Raw genomic sequence first — 26,453 nt, forward strand, 5'->3', positions numbered from 1 at the left:
AAAGAGCAGTGACTGCTTCAAAATAAAAATACAACACACAGGAAACATGGCACTGAAAACAGCACAGATAGGCCCTTCCAAAGAGCAACAGATGCTTAATACAAGCACCAAAATACATGCTGGTAAAAAAAAAATGAGGCTATGCCATAGCAAGAATGCTTCTGAGCAAGACTCAAGATACAGTAGTAATGTCAGATTTAAATAATTTGGCTGTCATAGGAGCATAATAACCACCAGCAGCCAAGATCATTCAACAAAATTAATTGCATTTTTCTTGTCATTAGCATCTTTGAAAACAGACTTGGTATAAAGCTGCAGCTATCAACTCACATAGGAGTCTGAAGGAAAGAGATGATTAACATTAAATCTCTTTAGTTTGAATTTCATTTTAGGGATAACATTCATTGAGAGGTGTTTTTAAGTATAAATTATTACATTAGTACAAATAGGTTACAATTCTCAAAATAATCTTTCAATACTATGAAGATAATGGAATGAATGAAAATGAATGAAACCAAGACCGAAATAAATTACATAGTGTATTTTGCAATTAGAAATACAGACAGTAAAAATTCAAATTACAAAATATTTGAGTTTTGAGCTTCTGGTTACTGGTGTCGTATGATCCCTTAATTTGAACTTTTGAACTCACTGCTAACAATCATTTTGCTCCACACTTCACTAACAGACTTTCTAGGTCGAATTCCCCTGTCAATCTTTCTCCTGTATTCGTCATAGATAATCTGTACCTCTTGCTGCAATGTAGTAGCAATTCCTGTTCAAAATTGAAACAAATAACCTTCTATTAAAGTTGATCTATAAAACGTCATTACTGTTGCCAACTCCATTTTACACAAAATCAATTTTAACATCATGACAATTTCAGTACCATATCCAATTTAAAAATAGGAAGATGTGGAATACAGATAACTAATTTGCTTTCTTAACTGTACAGGGCAAGATATGATAAATAAAATAAACAAAATTTCACACAAGCTTCCACAGCAACAATTTCAAATGTACTAATAACATCAAAGACACGTTTCTTCCATAATTATTATGCAATTTGCACCAAGAAAACAATGTAATTTGCCACTTTTCTCACTTATTATTAATGCAATTTCAGAAGAAATATTTGTTTATGTAAACATTTAGGTAATTTATCTCAGTTATCTAGACATGATAAAAGAAGATTTTGATTGTATTTAATCAAGCTTACTGGGCAATCTCAGCAAGTTCAAGCTCCATCACTTGTCAAAATTTGTCAGCACTTAGCCCAGTACAGAGTAATCTTTACCACTACTCTGTCATCAAAATTATGAAGCTTCTAGAGCTATAGCTACCAAATCTCTGCTCCCTGTAGATAACAGATCATGGTTATCGGCCTGTTCGGACAGCTGTTCCTGATATGCATCTGTCACACAAATCCTTTTCTGTCTGGTAAGACTTGAATTACTTTTCCCAGGATCCACGAGTTTTGAGGCACTATTTTGTCAACTCTAAGCACAATGTCTCCTTGGAAATTGAGTTTACACCTGACTATTTCTGATGTTCCTGCAGCCGTGGTAAATACTCCTTGACCCACTATTACCGAAACAAGTTTGACATGTATTAGACTCGTTTCCATCTATGACAAGCATAAACGTCTTCCTTTTGGAACTCTCCTGGTGGTAAAGATGGTGAAGTCTTCAGAAGCAACAGATGGTTGGGTGTTAATGCTTCCAAACCAGGATCAGAATGTGCTTTAGTATTTGGACGACCATTGATAATAGCATTTACTTCAAAAGGAACTGTGTGAAAACTCTCTTTGTCAAGATTCTGTACCTTCACGATGGAATTGAGGACCTTTCATGCAGACCTGATCAAACTCTCTCATCTTCCTCCATGCTGTGAGAATTCATTTGGAAATATCTTTTTTTGGGAAAACCCAATGATCTCTATTTCAGCCTTTCTGAGTTGCTTCACTGAGAAACAAACTTGGCTATTCTGATCTTTGGCTTTCTCAATAACAATACCTTGTTATTCTTCATCCAAGTCGGACTGAGGAATCGTGATGTTCAATTGTTTCCTCTTCTGACTAAGAAACAAGAGCAGGATCTTAAATCAAAGAATCCAGGTCTCTGTGTTCCTCAAATGGGCCTAAGATGAGATGTGATGGATTATACGCATTAGTGCATATATCTCCTCTTCAAGCTGCATGACATTCATTGTAACATCTTATGACTTCTGAATAATTTAGCAGAAGTTCTCCAGAACAATCGGGATTCATAGGCCACTTTCAGGTTGAAGGTGATGCTAGGGTCCTGATACTCATGTCTCATTCTTCAGGAGTGGTTTCACCTTCCACCCTCTAGAGGCCACAACTGCTGGTTGCTTGAAGTGTTTACTTACCTCCATTGAGATGCTTGTGAGACCTTAAGAATTTTGAAATTCTTAGCAATTCTAGAGCACTGGTTAAGATTTCTACTGCTAATCTGTCAGGTACTTCATTTAGTAGCTTTCTGTAAAAACAGCGTGGCCTGCTGGTAGAATGTTTTGGTTTCGGTTAAAGATGAGGGATGATGATGTTCAACTTAGGAATGTCGCGTCAGCCAATCAGGATGGCGGAATTTGGAGAAGGTTCTAGAGCGGGCTGGGTGGAGAGAGACTTGTGATGAACACAGGTGGGGTTCGTGGTCTTTTGGCGGGAGGTGCGGAAAAGAGATCGGGAGAGACAGCAGTAGGATTCAATCCGACCGGAAAACACAATTACAAAGAGTGCTTCGCAAGACAAAGGAGTCCAAGATGGGAAGCTCTACTGGTGACTGGTGATGAGAATTCAGCGCCATGAGTAACAGTTACACCAAGTTTTTGGAAGATACAAGCTCCAAAGTCATGTGCACATTTAGACTGGTTTAACTGTAATGGGTACTTTTTTTTTATTTTCTTTTTTCATTAACTGTTTGATAAAGTTGAAATTAGTAAACATTCTTTTGTCACAATTTTATGCGGTATGTGATTTATTTCATGCTGACTGATAATTCCGTATGGACAGTATTTATACAGCATTCACTCAAATCGGGGTTCCGTTAATCAGAACATCCCAACTTTTCTGTTTGGTAGAACTCCAAATCATACCGATCCTAGACATATATTGCTTATGAAAAGAAGCCTTCACACTGTTGAGTCTGCTATCAAGCCAAGTTTGTATATGAGATCAGTGAGAGGGCTACACAATGAAGGCTGGGAACCTGGAAGTTTCATTCTTGATGTACTTTAGCAGAGAAGTACTATCAGTCCAAAAACCTGAGTCTTAAAGCTGCATATGCATCTCACTCCTCCAAAATGAGTCCATGTGGCTTGGCATCATAGCACCAATGAGCCCCATACGAGAGATGGAAACGGAATTCAATGGAGCTACAACAGGAATTCTGCAGATGCTGGAAATTCAGGCAACACACATCAAAGTTGCTGGTGAACACAGCAGGCCAGGCAGCATCTCTAGGAAGAGGTACAGTCGACGTTTCAGGCTGAGACCCTTCGTCAGGACTAGTCGACTGTACCTCTTCCTAGAGATGCCTCAGTGGAGCTACCCTAGATTTTCCCATGATAAAAACACTGTGAACATGTGTTGTGCAGCAATAGGCAGGTCACTGCTCCACAGCCATCTTCGCTTGCGTTTGTAAAGTGGTGTAACTGCGCAGCAGTAACTTCTTCAGAATCCAAAGGTTTCAAACATCTAATAACCTTGAGGTCTTCCAGTTGGCAGAGTTCTTCCAGGCAGCTTGTCCACTCATGAGAAACTCATGTTCGTATAATGTCATCTCAGCAAAGCCCTCTCTTACATAATCTTGTAAAATCTTCTTAGCAGATAGCACCACTGGACTCAAAATTCTTAAAAGTTCATGGATGGAACTAACTGTTGGAGAGGATCCTCTTCTGGTGAGTGGTCCATCTTAGATTGTGATCTTAAATTTTCAAGTATCAGACTGAATGCATCATTGCACACCCAGTATTTTCTCCACCAAAGGGATATCTTGATCTAAATGCAAATTCTTCAAGTCTTTCGCTTATTACTCTTTTGGTATCACAGATAGCACACCTTGTCTGTTGTTTATCCACTTTGAGAGTCAAATAGGGCTTTTAGCACAAATGGATACAATGTCATGGCAGAGAGATACCCTTTCTTCGTCAGGGGACACCGACACAGGCAGTAATATACATAGAAGCATTGCAAAACCTTATCCGCCATCTTGCGGCTGAACTGTTCTTCATTGACTTCTGCGTATTTCCCAAGAGTGAAATTGGCACAGCTCAATGATGAAGTTGCTTCAAAGAGATGTACCACTATTCTAAAATCCACTACATCTTGGATGAGGTCACCATCAGGCCACCAGAGAAACCTTAGTACAGCTGCATCTTCCACTGCTATCTTAACTTGATGAGACATTGATTCAATACATGCCATGATAACCATCAGATCTTTTCTGAATTTATGACTCCAATCAGTGAGCTAGTAAGATCTGGTCTCTGTAAAAGCTGAGCATTAGGTGATATTTCCTGAAAAGTCACTCCACAGTCAAACACAACACAAAGTTTCTCTTTTCTGGGGGAGGTAAACACCATAATGTGGAATATACCAGAATTTCCCATCACTGTGATCCAGATCATCTGCTGGCACTGTTTCGGCATAACCTTTGGAGACGATGTCCTTCATGAAAGTTGTGTAGTCAGTGTGAAATGACAAATCATTCTTCAACCTTTTCCTTAGATTTACAGCAACCTTTTTTTTATGTTATACATGTTAAATTCCTTCTTTCTAAAAGCAAACAAATCTGGTAGTGGCCATTGACCACTTTTGCAGAGTCTGCAACTAACTCCATGAACTTACTCACTTCTCCTGACGAACCAGGTTGTTCATCCTGACTGCGTTCAGGGAAGTCTGCTTTGAACTGCCACTGACAAAGCTTATCCAGGTTCAAAACTGAGATCCTATTAATCAGCTCAGGTCGAGCACAGTCTCTTCCATCACCATTGTCTCTTTTCAGTAGTCCATTCACAGTCCAACTCAACATTGTTCTGATTGCAATTCTGCAATTCACTTGCATTTGCTCCAATACTTCATGCATATTTGTCCTTATCAGCAGCATAATTTCTGAATCAATCTCTGGCAAATGGACATGTTTCAGTTGAGACCAATACTGGAGATCCCTCTGTTGTGGAATGTTCCTTTTGTGGACAAGCATACTTTCCTGAGTATAAATGTTAGGTTCTTCACAATAATTTTCACCATCTAAGCTAGCCACTCCTAATCCTGCAACAAGGTAGCCACTCACGACCTTCTTTTGACCCATTGTGCAGAAGAGAATGTGTGTCCATTTTCCTGTGAGGTTGAGTTTGTCCATGAGGCCCACTGTGCAGAACACTGCTATACTTCCTTGATCTAGGAAAGTGTAAGTAACCACTGTCTTGTGAAGTCTAAGATGGGTAACTTGTACCGGAATTCTGGGAAGTTAACAATCATGATCTCCAGCCCCTGTAAGGTCATTAGATACCAGGGCACTAGTCACTGCTGTGTCTGATTCTTTCACAGCTTGTTTCAACTCTGCACCCTTTTCATCAGAGTGAATATGAAATAGGCTGAGACGTTTGCCACTACATACCTTGCATGAAAGACACTTCCTTACTGATGTGTTCTGTACACAAGCAACCAAAGCAGACATAGTTTTCCTTTAGGGAGGCAATCTTCTCAGTATTCTCCAGCTGAAGGCACAAATCCAATGTATGTTCACCCTTGCAGAACAGACAAACTCATTTGGCTGACAAGACCTTCTCTCTTCTATTAGTTCCAGGTTCAATTTTAGCTTTACTTCTAACAGTGGTCATAGTAGTTGAGCACATGGCCAAGTGGTTAAGGCGTTCGTTTAATTATCTCAAGGTCGCTAGTTTGAGCCTCAGCTGTGGCAGTGTGTTTGTGCCCTTGAGCAAGGCACTTAATCACACATTGCTCTAGTCTGTGCGAGGAGTGGCGCCCCACAGACTTCCAATCTGCGCTTTGTAAGGCATGAAAATGCCCGACGCAGGCCTCTCATGGTCAGAGTTGACGTTCCCTCCCTCCCCACAGCAGTGGCAAAATGCTTCCTTTAGCCTTCGAACGAAGTTGTGCCTTAGCTTTGATTTACACTGTTGCTTATTGCTGGTGATGGAGCATCCTGTATACTCACAAATACCATACGTAAAGCAATCTTTAATTGCCTTTCAATAAAATCAACAATGTCAGTGAAATTAATTTCACATTTGTTCCTTCCTTACAGTTCACAAACCACCATTCTTCATTTCTCCTGAAGTATACAGGGCAATTTCTTTAAGACAAGCGACATACTGGCAGGCATGTCCAGTTCTTGCATGTACTGCACTTCTCCCATGGCATCACAGCAGCCTCTAAGAATAAGACTGTAGTCTTGAAAAACTTTCACATTAACAGATTTGACAGGTACCCATGAAAGAACCTTTTGCATGTAGGTGGATGCAATTTTCTGCTCATTACCAAAATGTTCCTGTAGTAAAACTATGGCCTTTAGATATCCTTTCTTCTGGACAACATGCTGGCAACTTCTGACAAGTTGTCAAGGGAAACCCCCAGTGTACTGTTCAAGCAATTAGAGGCAGTCACTATAGCTATCAATCTTGCTTCAACACTATTTTCAAAAGCCCTTATGAAGGCATGATACAGCAATGGATCACCAAAGATTTGAATCTTTCTTTTAGGCAAAGATGAAATTGTGTTATTGTTGTACCAAAAAGGTTTTTAGCAGCCAAACCACACTAAAACCAAAACAATTGTTGCTGCTGATGACCCAACGGATTTGTCACATTTGCGTGATGTGCCATCACTCCAATAATGATTGCTCCAAAAGTCAAGGATATGTATTCGATCCTTCATTAGCTATCTTGAAGCAATGAAACTTAAGCATACCCAAGTGAACGCTAAGTGTAATTGAGAGTTATTGAGCGGACAGCAAACGATACGACATCTACTAGTCCCCAGTTACTACAGACTGCAACAAAGCACAACTATGATAACTTATTCCCTTCACTTTTACCATACCTCCACTCATGTGACTAGTTATACAATCATCATACAATACAGATAGAGAACGGATGCATGACTCCTACATTCCAGCTCACTAATTATACTAGAAAAATTACAACTACATGCTACCAAGACACAGGGGACATGAAATCTCAACATTTACACAAGTGTCCTCTTTTGGTAAGCAGCCTGGCCTGGATTGTGATCTTTTCCTGACATACCAGGTCAAAGCTCATTTAAGCTCAAAACTAAAATCCTGTTAACTGTCAGCTCTGGCCGAACATCAACTCTTCCACCATCACAGTCTCCTTTCAAAGGTTTATTAAGAATCCAACTCAGCATTGTTCTGATTGTATAGGGTCCATCATTAACACCGCAAATCATTTGCAATGGCTCTAATGCCTTGGGCACATTCATCCCTACCAGCAGCTCAATTTCTGACTCATTTTCCAGCAAATGAATACGCTTCAGGTGAGACCATGCCTGACGATCTCTCTGATGAGGATTGCTCCCTTTATAGAAAGGAATAGTTCCTGCGTATAGATGTAAGGCAGATCACAACTGTTTAACAATCTAAGTTAGCTACTTCCAATTCTTAAATGACATAGCTACTCACAAACTTCCCTTGACCCCTTATGTGTAAGAGAATGTGTGTTCCTTTTCCTGTCAGGTTGAGCTTGTTCATGAAGCTTACTGTGCAGAACACTGCTGTACTTCCTTGATTGAAGAACGCCTAAGTAACTACCGTCTTGATGCTCCCCTTAGACTTCACCTGAACTGGAATTACAGGAAGTTTACAATCATAATCAACAGTCCCAGGTAAGGCCATTAGATACTAAGGAAGTACTCGCTGCTGTTTTAGCTTTATTCACAGCTTGTTTTGAATCTGCACCCTTTTCATCAGTTCCACGCTCAGTTAAGCTTCAATTTCCGCAGCAGCAACAGTAGTAGCAAAGCTGCATCCTTCAGCTGAGAATGAATTTGTGATCCTGTTTCATTCACACCTTTATTTACTGCTGCCAATGTAACATTGTATGTTTTCCCCCGCCCCCATACACTGGGCGTGCAGTAATCTTTAGTTGCCTCTCAATAAAATTGCAATATCAGTGAAAGTAATCCTTCAGTTGTGCCTTTCTTGCAAGTTATATATCACCAATCCCCATTTTTCCCCAAAGTTTATTTGGCAATTTATTTAGGATAATTCTCATAATAGCAGTCACATCCAACTCATGTACGTCCTGCACATTTTCCATGGCATTGCGACAGCCTCTAAGAAAAAGACAGTAATCTCAAAGAGCTTTCATGTCTTCTGATTTGACATGTGGGCAAGAAAGAGCCTTTTGCACATGGGATGCAGCAATTTGGTGCTCATCACCAAAATGTTCCTGTAGTAAAGTCTGGGCCTTTAGATATCCTTGCTGACCCACTAGCAACTTTTGATAAGCTCTGTACAGTAACCTCCAGTGAACTGCTGAAGAAAAAAAAGAGACAATCACCATAATTATCAATCTTACCTTCAATGCTATTCTTGAAAGCCCTCATAAGTGAATGATTCTGCAATGGATTGCCATCGAAGATTTGAATCTCTCTTTCAGTCAGAGATGCAATGCGTTGCGGTTGCATCGCTACGTTTGTGGTTTCCTTTCATGTCCTAACAGCCTCCAGTGCGGCATTTAGACACCAGAGTGTTACCATACTATAAATCAATGTCCTCAGAAGCACCTTGTGCTATTGGATATGGCATAGATTCATGAGTTCCTCCAGCATTTTCTGTGTTACTTTTGATTTCCAGCATTTGTAGATTTTCTCATGTTTCTGAGCCTGAACTACCCCTTGGGGTTCAAACCTGTGGCTCATAGACATTATCTACACTGGCATTGAGAATGTTGGATTTTCTCTGTTCCATGTCAACATAGGAACTCTCACTATAGAATTGTCCTGCTGGAGCTCATTTAACACCCACAGTACTTGAAGTCACTAGCACTTTAACTCTGGCCATTTTGACTGCAATTTCTTCCTGCAATTTAAGCTGTTCCATCTTTCTCTGAAGTTGCTCTTCCATCTGTTCCTGCTTTCTTTGAAGCTTTTCAATTTTTTCTTCCCATGCTTGTTTATCTCTCAATATTTATCGTCTTGTGTATAACTCAGCTACATCAGCCTCCATTCTAATGCGTGTCAATGCGGTCTCAGACTCACAGGATGCACTGTTAGCAAAAGATTGTGCTGCAGACACATTAGACACACTGTCTTCAGCTTTATACGTAGTCACAGACTGTTCTGTGGCTTAAGAATATTTCTACTTCTTCCAGCAATCTGACCTTCAATATCACATTTGATTAGTTTGTCTCTTAGTCTTGACTTCAAGGTCACTGCTTCCAGGTTGACTCATGTTGTTTTCCAAGTGCACAAACCAGACAAAACAATGGCAAATTCTATTCAGCTTTCCAACAGAACCAAGTGGTCATACTCTCAGGCAAACACCACTACAGGTTTCCCCCGCCATCCGAAGGTAGAGCATTCCTATGAAACTGTTTGTAAGCCGGAATGTCATAAAGTGAGGCAGCAATTACCATTTATTTATATGGGAAAAATTTGTGAGCGTTCGCAGACCCAAAAATAACCTACCAAATCATGCCAAATAACACATAAAACCTAAAATAACAGTAACATATAGTAAAAGCAGGAATGATATGATAAATACACAGCCGATATAAAGTAGAAATACTGTACTTTTCTACAATCATTGCTGCAATCGGCAATCGCCTCTGATCTGGGCCGACATTTACATGCCGGGCGGCACCTAATTAATTAGCTTGTTTATTTCGGCTTTTCTCTTAAAGATGTGCTGGGTGCATTCTGGCTACTGCTGCATTCTCCGCGAATCGGTATCGGTCCGCGGCCCAGGGGTTGGGACCACTGGGGTGGTGGGACACGGGGGTGTCATCTCATCGTCGATCAGGGCAGACAGGTCATCTTCTTCTATGTCTGCCTGCCTTGATGTCAAAGGTCGAGGTTCGTTATCTGCTGTGGCTGATGTGGAAGGCTTGAAAAACAACAGTATGCTTGACTGCTTAGCCTCACACATTTTTCTATCATACAATTCTTTGTAAACCATCTTGCAAATTTGCCCTAAACCGACGTACCCTTTCAAAATTAAAGTCGTACTTTATCATTGCAGCGAAAATCTCACGCGGTTGCTTCACATTCAGTTCCTGGACAACTTCACTTTCGGTCCGTTCGCTACTGCATTTGGTTTCAATTGTTATCCTTTCCTCTTCCAATTGCATCAGCTCTTCATCTATCAGTTCTTGGTCATGGGATGCCAAAACCTCTTCAACATCATCTTCGTCAACTTCCACAAGCCAAACTCACTTTGTCCTTACTTTGTTCACCATGATTGAAACGCTTAACTATGTCTAGTTTTACGCTAAATGTAACACCTTTACAAGCTCTTTTAGGCTTTTCCGATACCTTAGAACTCATCTTGCAAACGGATGCTCAAAAAATAAATCGACATAAAGCACAGATGCTCACAGGCACGTGTTTAAGCAATGCTGGCGAGAATGCCGTTCCGAATCTCGGGGAAGAGCGGCTGCTCGGGGCTCACGCTGCCTTTTATCACACGCTTCTTTTTTCACGCGCTGCTTTTCCCACGTGCTGCCTTTTTTCGTGACAGTGAAAACACCTTCTGTTAGCGAAAACAGGGAACTAATGTAGGTCTTTCGTAACAGTGAGGTTTCGTAAAGCGAGCGTTCGAAAAGCGGGGGAAACCTGTACACAGCTTTCAGTCTCCAATGGACAGGCAGCGCTGACCATTCAAAACTGTGTTTCAAACCCAAACACACAGCATGAACCAACAGCAGGTTTATTACTTGCCACAAGCTGTTCCAAGCTGCAGTGCTTCTAATTTCATGGACACATCCAAAAGCTGATGTTTGTTTGGCGTAAATGTCAAAAATTTTTGCTGACAGAATGCAGCGGCCCATATCAAAACAATTGCTATTGCCAGTGTCCCTAAAGATTCGTTATACCTGCACTCCAATAGTGATTGCTCCAAAAGTCGAGGATATCTATTAGCAAACATATTGAGGTGATGAAACTTACCCAAGTGCAAGCTAAGCATAATTGAGCAATGATATAATATTCACTGGTCCCCATCTACTACAAACTGGGCCAACAAAGCAAGAATACTCGACTTATTCTCTTCACTTTTACCATGCCTCCACTCATGTGATTAGTTACTATAATAAATGTGCAACACAGAATATAATGCAGATAGAGAACAGATGCATGGCTCCAACAAGGTTGTTATTTCAACTTGCTTGCTCATAATATCAATAGCACTACTTTGACCTCTATTATCTAAAACAAGAGTGTTTCCATGCCATAAGTTAATGTCCCCATAAGCACTTTGAGCTGCTGGAAATGACAAAGGTTCAAAGTGCCTCCTTAGTACAAGCCAAGAGTGAAAACCCTGAACCATCTCTTGGAGGTAGTTCAGACACTTGAGGAACAAATGAATCTACATTGACAATGAGTGTTGGGTTTTCTCTGTGCCTTGTAAATAAAGCCCTTAGCACATTAACTTTGGCCCATTTGTGCGGCAATTTCTTCCTGCAACTTAAGCTGATCCTTCCTTCTCCATAGCTGCTCTTTCATCTTCTCCTCTTGCTCTTCCAGTGCATGTTGGTCCTTCAATAATTGTTGTCATATGATTAATGCAGTGAAATCAACCCCTATTTTAATGCATGAAGAGGAGGTATTAGATACAGAAGATGTTCTGCCTGCAGCAAAACTTGGAGCATGGTCATTTGACGCACTGTCACTCAAGTTTATGTCATCCTGTGTATGCATAGTCAAAACATGTCATGGAATCTGAGAAACACTTTCACTTATTTCCACAACATGATCTTCAATATTACATGTTTAGTTCAACCATTACCATCCCTATGAATACAGTACTAAGGCATCCAATGTTTGAAAAACATTCACTTTGTTTTATCTTATTCGACCTCAGGAAGCAGTGACAACAATACATATTGCTTAGCAACGGGTTCACAGAAATCAGTCAAATCCTCAAAATAAGATTGCACTTGTAAGGCATTTTCCTTATTTCTCCGTAAGATCGTTAATTGATATTGACGTTTAATTTTGTTCGCATTTGTATCGTATTCCTTTTGGAGCCTTCAATTCTACTCACTAAAATTTCACAGTAAGTTTGATTTCTCTTTTGCCAACACTGATATGCTGACATCAGTTCCAAACTTTAATTCACTCATGTTACCTTTTGTAGTTGTACTACTCACAACTAAGTCTTTGTTCACCTGCAGCATCAGTGATATTGCAATTCGATAAACGTAGTCAACAAACTGTCCCCGCATCCACATCACTTTAACCAGACTAAACAAAACAGCCTTCAAATTCAAACGCGGCAACAGGAATATTTCAGCATTTCAATAAAACAAAGCGATGAACCCTCAGGCAAGCACCACATAATCATGGAACAGTCCCCAATGAACCATTCAAAACTGTGCTCAAACCACAAACACACAGCGTGAACCCCTCTAAAGGTTGTTACATGCCACAAGCTGCTCTGGTTTCTGTGTTGCAATTCCAATTTCGCCAACAGGTCCGAGGCAATGCTTAGCTGTAGACTGGTGTTCATTTGGTATAACTCTTTTTTGTTGACAAAAATGTAGTGGTTATTTGAAAAAAAACAAAAACGCTGAGAGACTAAACACGGGGCTTGACACTGCATGATACGCTATCCACAATAACAAGGTTCTAAAAATGAAGGAAGTAAGTTCGATCTTTTATTAAGAAACCAGCAAAGATGAACAATCTTGCTATGATAAAAAAACTAACAAAACTAAAAATAGTAATGTAATGAAATAAGCAGTCTAATAACAATATGACAGTAATCTAACAAACGAGAGCCGCCAAAAAAAATATTCTGGCTTCCTCTCTGACTCTAACTAAACTAAATGCAAGGTGTGAATACGCAACTATACTTATTTGTTTCTACCACACCACAACCCACATGACAAATCAGTCATAATAAATGCAATACAAAATACAATACAGACAGACAGAAAATAGATACATGGCTCCTGCAGCATGACCCTTATGAATTCTTCATGTCAGTTAAGTCAAAGGTCTCAATAGCTTTGTGTTCTGTTTTATTGATTATACATAATCAATAAAACTGCATACATTGAGACTGAAGTCAAATTAATTCCGGGACAGAGAATCTCAAGAAAAATGAAAGATCATCAGTAGAGGTCAGGACCAAGGAGGAGCAAATATGTTATGATGAAAAGTAAATAAAAAATATTAGTGAGCTTTGGAAGTTCTATGATTGGACAGAAATGTGGCATTTTATTGAAGAAACGACATTCAATACATGTTTAGTTTTGCAGTGTTAGAGGAATTCAATTGAGAAGCATCATGACACTAAACATCATATTTCTAACAAATTCACAGGTCAGCAGCCCAAACAAAAAGCAAAATTTCAGGGAATTTATCTGCCTTATCTGTCCAGAGGTACGGAAATAATCACAAATCATCACACAGGCACACTACAACATTTCTTAGCTTTCAAGATGTCATGGCTTTTAATTAAGATTTTGCAAATCATTGGTTGCTAATAGCATGACTTATTCCTGTGTCAGATTTGAGAACTGACAGCTGTAAGCTATGATTTAAAAACAATCTGTCACAGAACCTACTGATATACAACTCAAATGGAAACATTCCTGTTGGTTGTGATGAATGCATTTGGATTTATAATGAACTAGCAGAGTTGGTATCATTTTATGGGTGAACTGTCAAGAAAAAGAGGAGGCTTGACTCAACCGTAGAGCAGTGGAGGTGACTTATCAGTGAGTGATCACTTTAAAAATACATTGCAAAATAACGAGTCACAAAGGGCCACAAAACAACAGACGGATACATAACATGACAAGGCAAGAAGGTAACCGAAGGCTAGGGGAAACTGGTTGAGATTGGCTGGTTTGAAGGGTTAACAAGGACTATGGATGAGAACTGGGTTTAAATAGGCTGCAGGTGACAAGTTGAAAATGAGTGGCAGGATACTCCCGTTAGCTTGATGAATATTGGGAGGTGCCTACCTGTGCAGGTCTGACAAGAACCCTCTTCCTATGGCTAGCACCAAATAGCCCAGGATGATCTGATGGGTTCAGTGGAACTCCTTGATAAGCAATGGACACAAGATGAAACTGGATGGCACCCAAGAACTCTCTTCTGGACCATACCCTTTCCAGTCAGCCAGGTACTGTACACCCATCCACGACACTATGAATCCATCAACCGGCGAACTGTCTATACCTTTCACCATCCTAGGTTCTGGAGGTGCAGGCTCAAGTGGGTTGAGTGGTCCATGGCAATCGACGAGGCAAGACAAGTGTGATTCTGAAGGACAATGGCAGCCGGAGATGGTAAGTGACTGGATTATTGCAATGGTGATCTTAAAGGGATTGTTGAACCAGAGCGAAAGCTCGTGCCAGTCAATGCACAGCCAGATGTGGTCCCCAATCTGGAGTAGGCTGGCTGGGCTCTGAGTGTGGTTAATCAGGCAGCAGTAACCACGATTGGCAGTTAGGATGGCCCTTGCAAGCATTCCAGCATCAGCAAACCAGGGTCATGGTGGATAGGAACTCTACATTATTTCTTCTCCACGGGGAACAATGAGGGTTGGTAGCAATAAAGAACTTCAAAGCCGCCACCTATCTGTAGCAGAGAATGTGTGGACTGTAGGTCAGTTCGGCCCAGAGAAGATACTTCTTCCATGTGGAAGGGTTACAGGCAGCAAAGTATCACTGGAACTTCTTTACTTGCTGATTGGCTCTTTCTGTTTGACCATTGGTCTGTGGATGATAGCCGGAGGACAAACTCACTGAAGTGCGGAGGAGGGAGCAGAAGGTTCCCCAGAAGCGGGAGACGAATTGTGGGTCCTGCTATGACACAATGTAGAGGCAAACTACATGCTGGAGTACAAGATCTGTCGTCTCAGCAGCTGACAGAAGTTTGGGGAGGGTAATGAAGTGGACCACTTGGAGAACTGGGTCCACCACTGACACGACTACCATGGTCCCATCAGAAGGTGATAAACCTGTGATGAAATCCATGGTGATACGGGACCATAGGCGACAATGGATTGGTAGGGCTGCAGGAGCCTGGAGGGTCACTGTCTGGAGGAATTGGACTGGACACATTTAGGTCAGGTAGCAATGAACTGAAGTACATCTGCTGTCATGGTGGGCCAGCAAAACTAGAGTCGTAGAAAATGCAATGTCCGTTGTGCACCTGATTAGACAGAGAGGGGTGAAGAGCGGGCCCACTGGAGTGCCTCAGAGTGCATGGCCACCAGCATATACATGTGGTTGTCAAGTGTGTCAGTGGGAATAGGCTGATTCTGTAACAGAGATTGACTCTCAGCCATCATTCCATTGGTTATTGGGTCAGGGAGCTTGGGCACTGGAATCCAGGTCTCCGAAGGAGGAGGTTGGCTGGTGTGAGGTTCTTGTATTGAGACAGAGAGTTGGTTGAGAGTGGTGAATAGATGGTCAATGGTTTCCTGCTGCTTCGGGACCGCATGCTCCTGTTGATGCTTGACTTCCTTTAGATGAGCATACTCTGCTGGGTCAATCATTGCTTCACCTATCTTGTCAGGAAATGTAGAGGAGGCTTGACCCAAATGAAGAGCAGTGAAGATGATTTAGCGGCAAGTGATCACTTAGTCATAGTCATACTTTATTGATCCCAGGGGAAATTGGCTTTTCGTCACAGTAGCACCACAAGTAATAAAATAAATAGTTAAATATTAATATGTAAATTATGCCAGTAAATTATGAAATAAATCCAGGACCAGCCTATTGGCTCAGGGTGTCTGACCCTCCAAGGGAGGAGTTGTAAAGTTTGATGGCCACAGGCAGGAATGACTTCCTATGACGCTCTGCGTTGCATCTCGGTGGAATGAGTCTCTGGCTGAATGTACTTCAATGAATAACTGCAAAACAAAAGCCATGAGGGGCCACAAAACAAGAGAGAAAGGATACTTAACATGACAAGATACTAAGGTAACTGAAGGCTAGAAGAAACTGGTTGAAGCTGGTTGGTTCAATGGGTGAACAAGGACTGTGGATGAGAACTGGGTTTAAACAGGCTGCAGGTGGTGAGTTAGCAATGAGTGGTAGGTGACTCCTGTCAGCTGGGTGAAGACTGGGAGGTGCCTACCTGTGCAGCCTGACACGAACAATTAGTTTGGACTTAATTGAATCAACATTAATCTTTTGGTTAGAGGAAAAAAATTGTTATCATTTTGACAGATGAAGTACACTCTGGGACAGCGTAATATAACAGAATAATCAGACATCTCAAGCAGTTCAGCAAGAAAAACAGCTTGTCAAGTATTACTGTATTATTCTCCAGCAAAATCTCTGTGACAAAGATCTTAATTTGAATATGTTTTTGTCTCCATGAACAACATAGTATATTGTTGATTCACTGTCATTATTTTAAAGCATTTTATAAAAAAGTAATGCTGGGTGCAACAAACTATTTCATCATACCAAATGAGGTCGTTCAGCAAGGATAAAGTTGAGTAAATGGTTGCTGCCTCATCCTTTGAGGATGCTCTGCTTTCCCCATTGACACCTACTGTTTTCCTTTATGATTCAAACATTTGGCTTCAGGCAAAGGAAAAATCAGTGTTTAAACTACCTGGTTATTTATCTCTTCTCAACCTAAACTTAATATGCAAGAGGCACTACAGACATGATTTATTTCTATTCTTTGCCTATCAGAAAATGTTTTCCTTTCAAACACAGCAATGACTCAGAATCTTATTCTGATATTTTGGGAAAGGTTCGGTTTTCATTTGAAATGCAATCCTCCAAATAAAAGAACTCAGGTAATTTTTTGACATATTTTCATCCCATCCAGAACTGTGAAACAGAGTATTCTTCTTGAACTTAAGGATCTGAAATGTCTGGTTCCCTTCACAGTAAATGCCTTGAAGTAAGGCTCATAAGAAACTAATGAAAATGTGGGAGAGGGAGGAGAGCAGTAGGGACAGATAGCAGGAGGGACCAAAAGATTCATGAAGCTTCATTGTTTTCTGAGCAGAACGGCGACTTCTGAGGTTGTTTTTCTCCCCCCTCTGCTGTGTCTCAGCAAAGCAAAACAGCACAATTAGATTAGGGATGAAAATTTTGAAGCAGGTATGTAACTAGCAATAAAACTAAAACCTGGCATTTCCAGAATTAATGCCCAAAATACTGTTTTAATCTAATTCATAAAGCAGTGCATATATTAAAATCAACACTGAGATACTGTTCATATTAGAAACACAAACATGGAGGCTCCAGACTAACAATAATAGTCGGCGATGTTGCCAAAGACCCACAAGCAGTAGTCAATTCTGATTTTTAAATAAGGTTATTTCTTTAGGGAAGACCTTGATTGTGTTAACTATACTGTTAACAATTTTTTCCACATTAACATCTCCATGTACGTGACATCAATATTCATATCAACTTCTCCATGTACATAGGATATACACCATGAAGACATCTTAGAGAGTACTGAGGAACAAAAGGATAGCATACAAGTCCCAAGATCCTAGTAAGTAGCAGTGAGGGTAGATAGCAGATTATGAAATATTGGTCTTCTTCGGTTGAGATATTGTATCCAAGGTCAGGGAGGATTATGGTTCAACTTTATAAAACATTGGTCAGCCCACAGCAGGAGTACAGTGCTTAGTTCTGATCACCACATTAACAGAAAGATGTGATAGCTCTGCAGACTGTCCAGAGGACAGCTGAAGCCTGTGTCAACAAGGATTGTAAGGAGGTGGACACAGGATGTTAATGAGACACTGCAGGAATGCTTTGTGAGGACAGACTGGGATGTGTTATGTGAGCCACACAGGGAGGACATTAATAAAATAAATGATTGTATCACAGACTATATCAAATTCTGTGAGAACACCATCTTGCCAGCTAGGACTGTTCAAGATAGGGGGAAAATGAAGTAAGAAGCTGGGAAGTGATGAAGCAAACGGCTGGAGAAGATATAATCTGATAGGAGAGAGAGTGGATCATTGGAGAAAGGGAAGAAGGAGGGGTACCAGGGATATGTGATAGGCAGGTGATGAGAAGAGGTAAGAGGCAAGAGTGGGGAACTGAACAAGAGGGAAGGGGGAGGGGAAAATTACCAGAAGTTAGAGAAATCAGTGCTCATGCCATCAGATTGGAAGTTACCTAGACAGAAAATGAGCTGTTGCTCCTCCAACCTCAGACTGGCTTCATCAGGGTAGAAGAGGAGGCAGTGGACTTACATGTTGGAATGGGAGTGGGGATAGGAATTGAAATGCTTGGCAACCAGGAAACAAAACTTTTTGCGGATGAAGCAGAGGTGCTCAACGAAGTGGTCCCTTGATCTATATTGGGTCTTATCAATGTAAAAGAAGGCCTCATCAGGAGTACTGGATACAGTAGATGACCACAAAAGATTCAGGCATATTAGGTTATGAGGGGCAAAGACAGAGTAGATTAAAATTAGAGTATATAGATTTAGTTTAAGTGGTAAGTGATTGAGGCAGTCTGATTATAAACTTTTTCCAATCAGTGGTGAGTACCTGAAATGCACAGCATGAGAGAGAGCACAGAAGCATAGTCGTTGTATCACAAATTGCCCAGGCATAGAAGGATTGGGTCAAATTCTGGAAAATGGTTGACCACAAGTTGGCATGAACATGATGGGCTGAATGATCTGTTACCATGGTCTTTAACTCTATAAGTTATTTTGGTCTACAGTTCAACTAGTTACTACCACTTTACACTGATGTGTCAGAATTTTGCACAATTGAGTAGTTCATTTACAGTACACAAACTCATGTATATACTCAGAAAAATTCAATAGAGATTTTGAAATAATTTGTTGCATTGATCTTTGAAAATAACGAATATATCAATTAGTGTTACAAAATGCTTTTCTACATAATGTATATTAGCTTCTGTTTAATATTAATTTTTAGCCCAGATATGAACAAATAGATTGAGGCTTAGCAGAACCATCTGTTAAATATTTGCTTCCCCTGCCAATTCAAAGCAAGGCAGAATAAGGCAACAGCATCTTTCTTCTTTCTGATGCATATTTTAAAAGGTATGAGGTTCATGGTTCATTTGCAGTACAATATTCTAGACATCATGTGCAGAGCATCATGTTACAATTTATTTTCTGCATAGACCTTCTTTAGAAATTAATTAAATAAATTTATAAATTTTAATATGTTTTGCACAAGTAAACTCAGCACCACAAATTAAGGCAACCCATTAAAAACTTAAATGTAGATCCATATGAAAATAGCCAAGCAATAATAAATACAAACATTCAACTGACATTTAGACATTGCTCATGTACAATAGTTTTTATATTGAGGACGATGTTTTTTTTAAAAAAATTTATACCTGTATCACATGCAGATTCTGCTGTATGCTCTGCTTCTGTTGCCCTAGGCTTTCTGAGGAAGGTCAGAATGGTTGCCAATCCTTGATGCAGAACACCATCAGGAGGAAACTCAATTGGACACTTTCTAAGATTAAGGGCCTTCAATGAGATCACATTGCCTAGGGAAAAATTAGGTTAGATCACTAAGCTACATAATTATTACAATTCCTAAAGTATGTGAAATGCTTAAATACATTATTTCTCAAACTGCTAAATATTATCAAAACAAGTTTTATTACTATTTTAAATGGGATACTGGGTTCATTGGAAAGACCAGCAATGAATGTATATTCCGAACTGCCCTCAATGTTGTGGCAGTGATGTTGATATTCTTGATATTCTTCTTCATATTCTGCAATCCATGAGCTGTTGTAATCCTGCAAGTAAAGACACTCCCACAGTACTCTTTGGTAAGGAGACCCAACAGCAATGAAGAAATGCTATATACTTAAAGACAGGGTAGTATGCAACTTAGAAGGGAACTTTCACACATTCATATGATCGTTACCTTTCTTTCTTGGTGTTAGAAATCTTGGGTTTACGACAAAAACAGAAGTACTGGAAGAACTCAGCCAGTCAAGCAGCATTTGTGGAAAGTGGAATCGTTCTGCAGTTTTACTCCTTTTCTTGTGTTTGGGAGTTGCTTTGAAAGGAACCCTAGCCAGTCAATGCAGTGCACTTTGTAACACATTCACTCAATGGCCACTTTATTAGGTACAGGACATTCCCAATAAAGTAGTCACTGAGTGTATGTTCTTGGAATCTGCTGCTGTAGACCATCTACTTCAAATTTCAACAGGTTGTGTGTACAGAGATGCTCTTCTGCACATCACTACTATAATGTTCGGTTATTTGAGTTACTGTCACAATTCCTGTCCACTTGAACCAGTCTGGCCATTCTCCCCTCTCATTAACAAAAGTTTTTCTGTCCCCCACAAAAAATCCGCTCACTGGATTTTATTTTGTTTTTCACAGCATTCCCTGTAAACTCTAAGGAATATTCTGCATGCAAACCCCAGGAGATCAGCAATTTCTGAGACACTCAAACCACCTCACCTGGTACTAACAATCATTCCACAGTCAAAAATCACTTGAATTATATTTCTTCCCCATTCTGATGTTTGGTCTGAAGAACAACTGAACCTATTGACCATGTCTACATGCTTTTATGCATTGAGTTGCTGTTACAAGATCGGCTGATTAGCATTAATAAGCAGGTGTACAGGTCTACCAAATAAAGTGGCTAATGAGTGTAAACTGCAGCTACAGTGGCAGAAGGACTGATTGTTTCGGGGTGGTGAATGAGGCTGCAATCAAGTGGCTTATTTTGCTAGAGAAAGAGTTCTACTTCTTGAATGCCATCCAGGCAAGTATTCTGACATGCTCCTGGGGTCTGACATCCTAGTTGGTGAAGTGTTTCAGGCATTTAGGAGGCATCTTGCTAAATGGAATAACCTGCTCTTATATAGTATTTATGTAACTTGTTCACTTCAGTTCTTGGCCAACATTGACTATTCCACTCCCCCATGTGGTAACTTAGGAGAATCTGGCATTAATGCCTTTGAATATAACATGTAGGTAGTTAGACCCTCCACTGGATATCATCTTGTCAAATACTTCAGTAGCAAAAATGTTGCTGAATATCACCGTATACCTGTAAAAGATGCTTAATTTTCTTGGGAGTTGGAAATAGAAAACATTGCATCTTCATTAGTGAATATTGCAACTTCTAAGATAATGAACTCAACTCAATCAACGCCTTCATTATTGTTACCGTTGTAAAATTTGGGCTGTAAAATGGAAAAGGCTCAAAAACAACATAACAAGAGGTATAAACTCAGAGTTAAAAAGCAATTGTTTGGCAGAAGATGGGCAAAAACGAGGGAAAATAACTTCATATTTGCTAAGATGCAGTGAACCAGTGACCTCCAATAATGTAATCAATTAGAGATGAAATACAAACTTGCCCAGAAGTGTTACACAAAAGACTTGCGCCTTTGATTGGTTTGGCTAATTATTTCTGTTGTTTTCTTTCATAGGTTTGTATTTTTAACATTAACATACAAACAAAATAATAAATCAACCAGTAGAATTAGAATTCCAAACTAACCGAGTTCCACTGGCAGCTTTCGTATAGGATTTCCTTCAAGAAGCAGTGTTTTAAGGCATCTGTTAGAAAAATATCAAAATACAAGGTAACAGTAACATTAATAAACTAACTCAACAATAATATGTTCCAGGATAGATTATAATGGTAAAAATGGATTCTCAGAAAATATACCACAAAAAGGCAATAATATACCAGTGCCTAAGAAGAATAATGTGAGCTGCCTTAATGACTATCGCCCAGTAGCACTCACATTTACAGATATGAAATGCTTTGAGAGATTGGTCATGACTCGACATAACTCCTGCCTCAGCAAAGACTGGACCCGTTGCAATTTGCCTATTGCCACAATAGGTCAACGGCAGTCACAATCTCAATGGCACTCCATGTGGCTTTAGACCACCTGGACAACACAAACACCTATGTCAGGATGCTGTTCATCGACTATAGCTCAGCATTTAATACCATCATTCCCACAATCCTGATTGAGAAGCTGTAGAACCTGGGCCTCTGTACCTTCCTCTGCAATTGAATCCTTGGCTTTCTAACCGGAAAACCACAATCTGTGTGGATTGGTGGTAATATCTCCTCCTCCCTAACGATCAACACTGGTGCACCACTGCTCTACTCTCTATATACCCATGACTGTGTGGCTAGGCATAGCTCAAATACCATCTATAAATTTGCTGACAATATAACCGTTGTTGGTAGAATCTCAGGTGGTGACAAGGGGCCGTACAGGAGTGAGAAATGCCAACTAGTGGAGTGGTGCCACAGCAAAAACCTGGCATTCAATTTCAGTAAGACGAAAGAGCTGATTGTGGACTTCGGGAAGGGTAAGACGAAGGAACGCATACCAATCCTCATAGAGGGATCAGAAGTGGAGAGGGTGAGTAGTTTCAGGTTCCTGTGTGTCAAGATCTCTGAGGACCTAACCTGGTCCCAACATATCGATGTAGTTATAAAGAAGGCAAGACAGCAACTGTACTTCATTAGGAGTTTGAAGAGATTTGGTATGTCAACAAATACACTCAAAAACTTCTATAGATGTACCATGGAGAGCATTCTGACAGGCTGCATCACTCTCTGGTATGGGAGGACTACTGCACAGGACTGAAAGAAGCTGTAGAAGCTTGTAAATTTAGTCGGCTTCATCTTGGGTACTAGCCTACCAAGTACCCAGGACATCCTCAGGGAGCAGTGTCTCAGAAAGGCAGCGTCCATTATTAAGGACCCCAGCCCCCAGGGCATGCACTTTTCTCACTAATCAGGTAGGTGGTACAGAAGCCTGAAGGCACACACTCAGCAATTCAGGAACAGCTTCTTCCCTTCTGCCATCTGATTCCTAAATGGACATTGAACCCTTGGACACTACCTCAGTTTCTAAAAAAAATATATAGTATTTCTGTTTATTGTACAATATTTAATCTATTCAATATACATATACCGTATAAAGCATACTGAACAAGATTTACTTTTGTTTTTATTTTTTCTCTTCTATATTATGTATTGCATTGAATTGCTGCTAAGTTAACAAATTTCTCATCACATGCCGGTGATAATAAACCTGATTCTGATTAAAGATTTTTTTAAAAACATGGAAAGAAGAGATAGCAAGCTGGAAAGGGCAAGGAAGTAAATTTCCAGACTGCAGTTAAAGGTTCCATCACTAAAAGGCTAATTTGAAGTTGTGGGATATTAAAGATTCAAAGATTAAAAACAAATGTCATACATGAGCATATAATATCTAGTTCTAAAATGGATTGAGGTCTTGATGAAGTGTTTATATAACAATTCAATAGGTTGGCAACCAGGAGATACAATGAGACACAGGTATCGAACTTTGCAGCTCCTCCCGAGAAGGGTCAGACACCCTGAGCCAATAGGCTGGTCCTGGACTTATTTCCATCTGGCATAGTTTGCGTATTGTTGTTTGATTGTTTGTGGTTTTTGTATTTCTATATTTATGCTCTATTCTTGGTTGCTGCAGCTGTAACAAAACTCAATTTCCCTCGGGATCAATAAAGTATGTCTCTGTCTACATCTATTATTTGATACTAGCAGTCGAGTTTTGAACCAACTTAAGATTTACTTAGGAAGGGAATTCAGACAGTTGACACTGGTAGGAAACGGAGCGGTTATAATGCAGGGTGAGGTAAGGAGAGTGGTGGGCAATGTTTTACAGGTTAATTTCAGTAATCCTGGTGATGTAATCCTAGAGTGAGGATGATTCCTGACAGAGGTGATAGGAATAGAAGGAAGTGACAGATAAATACATGACTGAAGAATTGGAGCAGGGAGCCGGGATTCAGATTTCTGGATCATTGGGACTTCTTCTGGGGCAGATGTGACCTGTACAAAAAGGATGGGTTGCACTTGAATCCAAGGGGGACCAATATCCTTGTGGGTAGGTTTGCTAGAGCTGTTGGGAGTGGTTTAAACTAATATGGCAGGGGGATTGGAACCAGTATGATCAAGCTGAGGATGAGCCAACAGGTTTACAAGTAGATGGTGGGCGTAATATGAATATAAGGAAAGACAAGCCAATGATTGGGTACAAATGCAGACAGTGCAAAGAGTTAAATTGGACCACAGAGGCAAAATTCAAAAGGGTGAAGAATGCAGAACAGAAAGTGCTGTATTTAAATGCATGTAGTATTCGGAATAAGGTGGATAAACTTCTGGTGCAATTAGAGATTGGTTGGTATGACACTGTGGGCATCACTGAGTTGCGGCTGAAAGGTCATAGTTGGGAGCTTAATATCAAAGGATATACTGTGTATCGAAAGGACAGACAGGAAGGCATAGGCGGTGGTGTGACTCTTTTGGTAAGAGATGGAATCATCTTTAGAAAGAGGTGACATAGGGTCAAAGAATGTCAAATCTTTTGGGTAAAGGTAAGAAACAGCAAGGGTAAAAAAAAAACATTATGGGAATCATATATAGGCCTCCAAATAGTAGCCAAGATGTGGGGTTGAGATTGCAAAGGGAGCTGGAAAGGGCAGGTAATAAGGGTAATGTCAAGATGGACTTGAATACACAAGGGGATTGGGAAAGTCAGTTTGGTGATGGATCGCAAGATAGAGAATTTGTTGAATGCCTATGAGATGGCTTGTTAGAGCAGCTTGTGCTTGAGCCTAGTCAGGGAAAGGTTATCTTAGATTGGGTGTTGTGTAATAATCCAGATTTTATTAGGGAGCATAAGGTAAAGGAACCCTTAGGAGACAGTGATCATAGTTAATTCAGAAACAAAGGTTCTGAACTTAAAGAGGGGTAACTTTGAAGGTATGAGACGTGAATTAGCTAAGATAGACTGGCAAATGACACTTAAAGGATTGACGGTGGATATGCAATGGCAAGCATTTAAAGGTTGCATGGATGAACTACAACAATTGTTCATCCCAGTTTGGCAAAAGAATAAATCAAGGAAGGTAGTGCACCCGTGGCTGACAAGAGAAATTAGGGATAGTATCAATTCCAAAGAAGAGGCATACAAATTAGCCAGAGAAAGTGGCTCACCTGAGGACTGGGAGAAATTCAGAATTCAGCAGAGGAGGACAAAGGGCTTAATTAGGAAGGGGAAAAAAGATTATGAGAGAAAACTGGCAGGGAACATAAAAACGGACTGTAAAAGCTTTTATAGATATGTAAAAAGGAAAAGACTGGTAAAGACAAATGTAGGTCCCCTACAGACAGAAACAGGTGAATTGATTATGGGGAGCAAGGACATGGCAGACCAATTGAATAATTACTTTGGTTCTGTCTTCACTAAGGAGGACATAAATAATCTTCCAGAAATAGTAAGGGACAGAGGGTCCAGTGAGATGGAGGAACTGAGCGAAATACATGTTAGTAGGGAAGTGGTGTTAGGTAAATTGAAGGGATTGAAGGCAGATAAATCCCCGGGGCCAGATGGTCTGCATCCTAGAGTGCTTAAGGAAGTAGCCCAAGAAATAGTGGATGCATAAGTGATAATTTTTCAAAACTCGTTAGATTCTGGACTAGTTCCTGAGGATTGGAGGGTGGCTAATGTAACCCCACTTTTTTTAAAAAAGGAGGGAGAGAGAAACCGGGGAATTATAGACCGGTTAGCCTAACGTCGGTGGTGGGGAAAATTATCAAGGATGTGATAACAGCACATTTGGAAAGCGGTGAAATGATCGGACAAAGTCAGCATGGATTTGTGAAAGGAAAATCATGTCTGACGAATCTCATAGAATTTTTTGAGGATGTAACTAGTAGAGTGGATAGGGGAGAACCAGTGGATGTGGTATATTTGGATTTTCAAAAGGCTTTTGACAAGGTCCCACACAGGAGATTAGTGTGCAAACTTAAAGCACACGGTCTTGGGGGTAAGGTATTGGTGTGGGTGGTGAATTGGTTAGCAGACAGGAAGCAAAGAGTGGGAATAAACGGGACCTTTTCAGAATGGCAGGTGGTGACTAGTGGGGTACCGCAAGGCTCAGTGCTGGGACCCCAGTTGTTTACAATATATATTAATGACTTGGATGAGGGAAGTAAATGCAGCATCTCCCAGTTTGTGGATGACACGAAGCTGGGTGGCAGTGTTAGCAGTGAGGAGGATGCTAAGAGGATGCAGGGTGACTTGGATAGGTTGAGTGAGTGGGAAAATTCATGGCAGATGCAATTTAATGTGGATAAATGTGAAGTTATCCACTTTGGTGGCAAAAATAGGAAAACAGATTATTATCTGAATGGTGGCCGATTAGGAAAAGGGGAGGT

General features: G+C 40.3%; 1 protein-coding gene across 2 annotated transcripts in view; it reads right to left on the reverse strand.

Moving 5' to 3' along the window:
• The window catches only part of LOC134358736 (leucine-rich repeat-containing protein 27-like), a 72,518-nt gene that overhangs the window by 37,710 nt on the left and 8,355 nt on the right, over positions 1-26,453 (reverse strand). The window contains exons 3-4 of one of the 2 annotated variants that reach the window (XM_063071195.1): positions 21,714-21,772; positions 19,564-19,722 (exon numbers count right to left, since the gene is read on the reverse strand). In XM_063071195.1, the coding sequence (XP_062927265.1) occupies positions 19,564-19,722; positions 21,714-21,772 (218 nt within the window). The remainder of the gene's footprint in view (positions 1-19,563; positions 19,723-21,713; positions 21,773-26,453) is intronic. The other variant, XM_063071196.1, reaches the window with a different exon arrangement.

Source organism: Mobula hypostoma, chromosome 19, assembly GCF_963921235.1.
Source record: "Mobula hypostoma chromosome 19, sMobHyp1.1, whole genome shotgun sequence".
Taxonomy (NCBI): Eukaryota; Metazoa; Chordata; class Chondrichthyes; order Myliobatiformes; family Myliobatidae; genus Mobula; species Mobula hypostoma.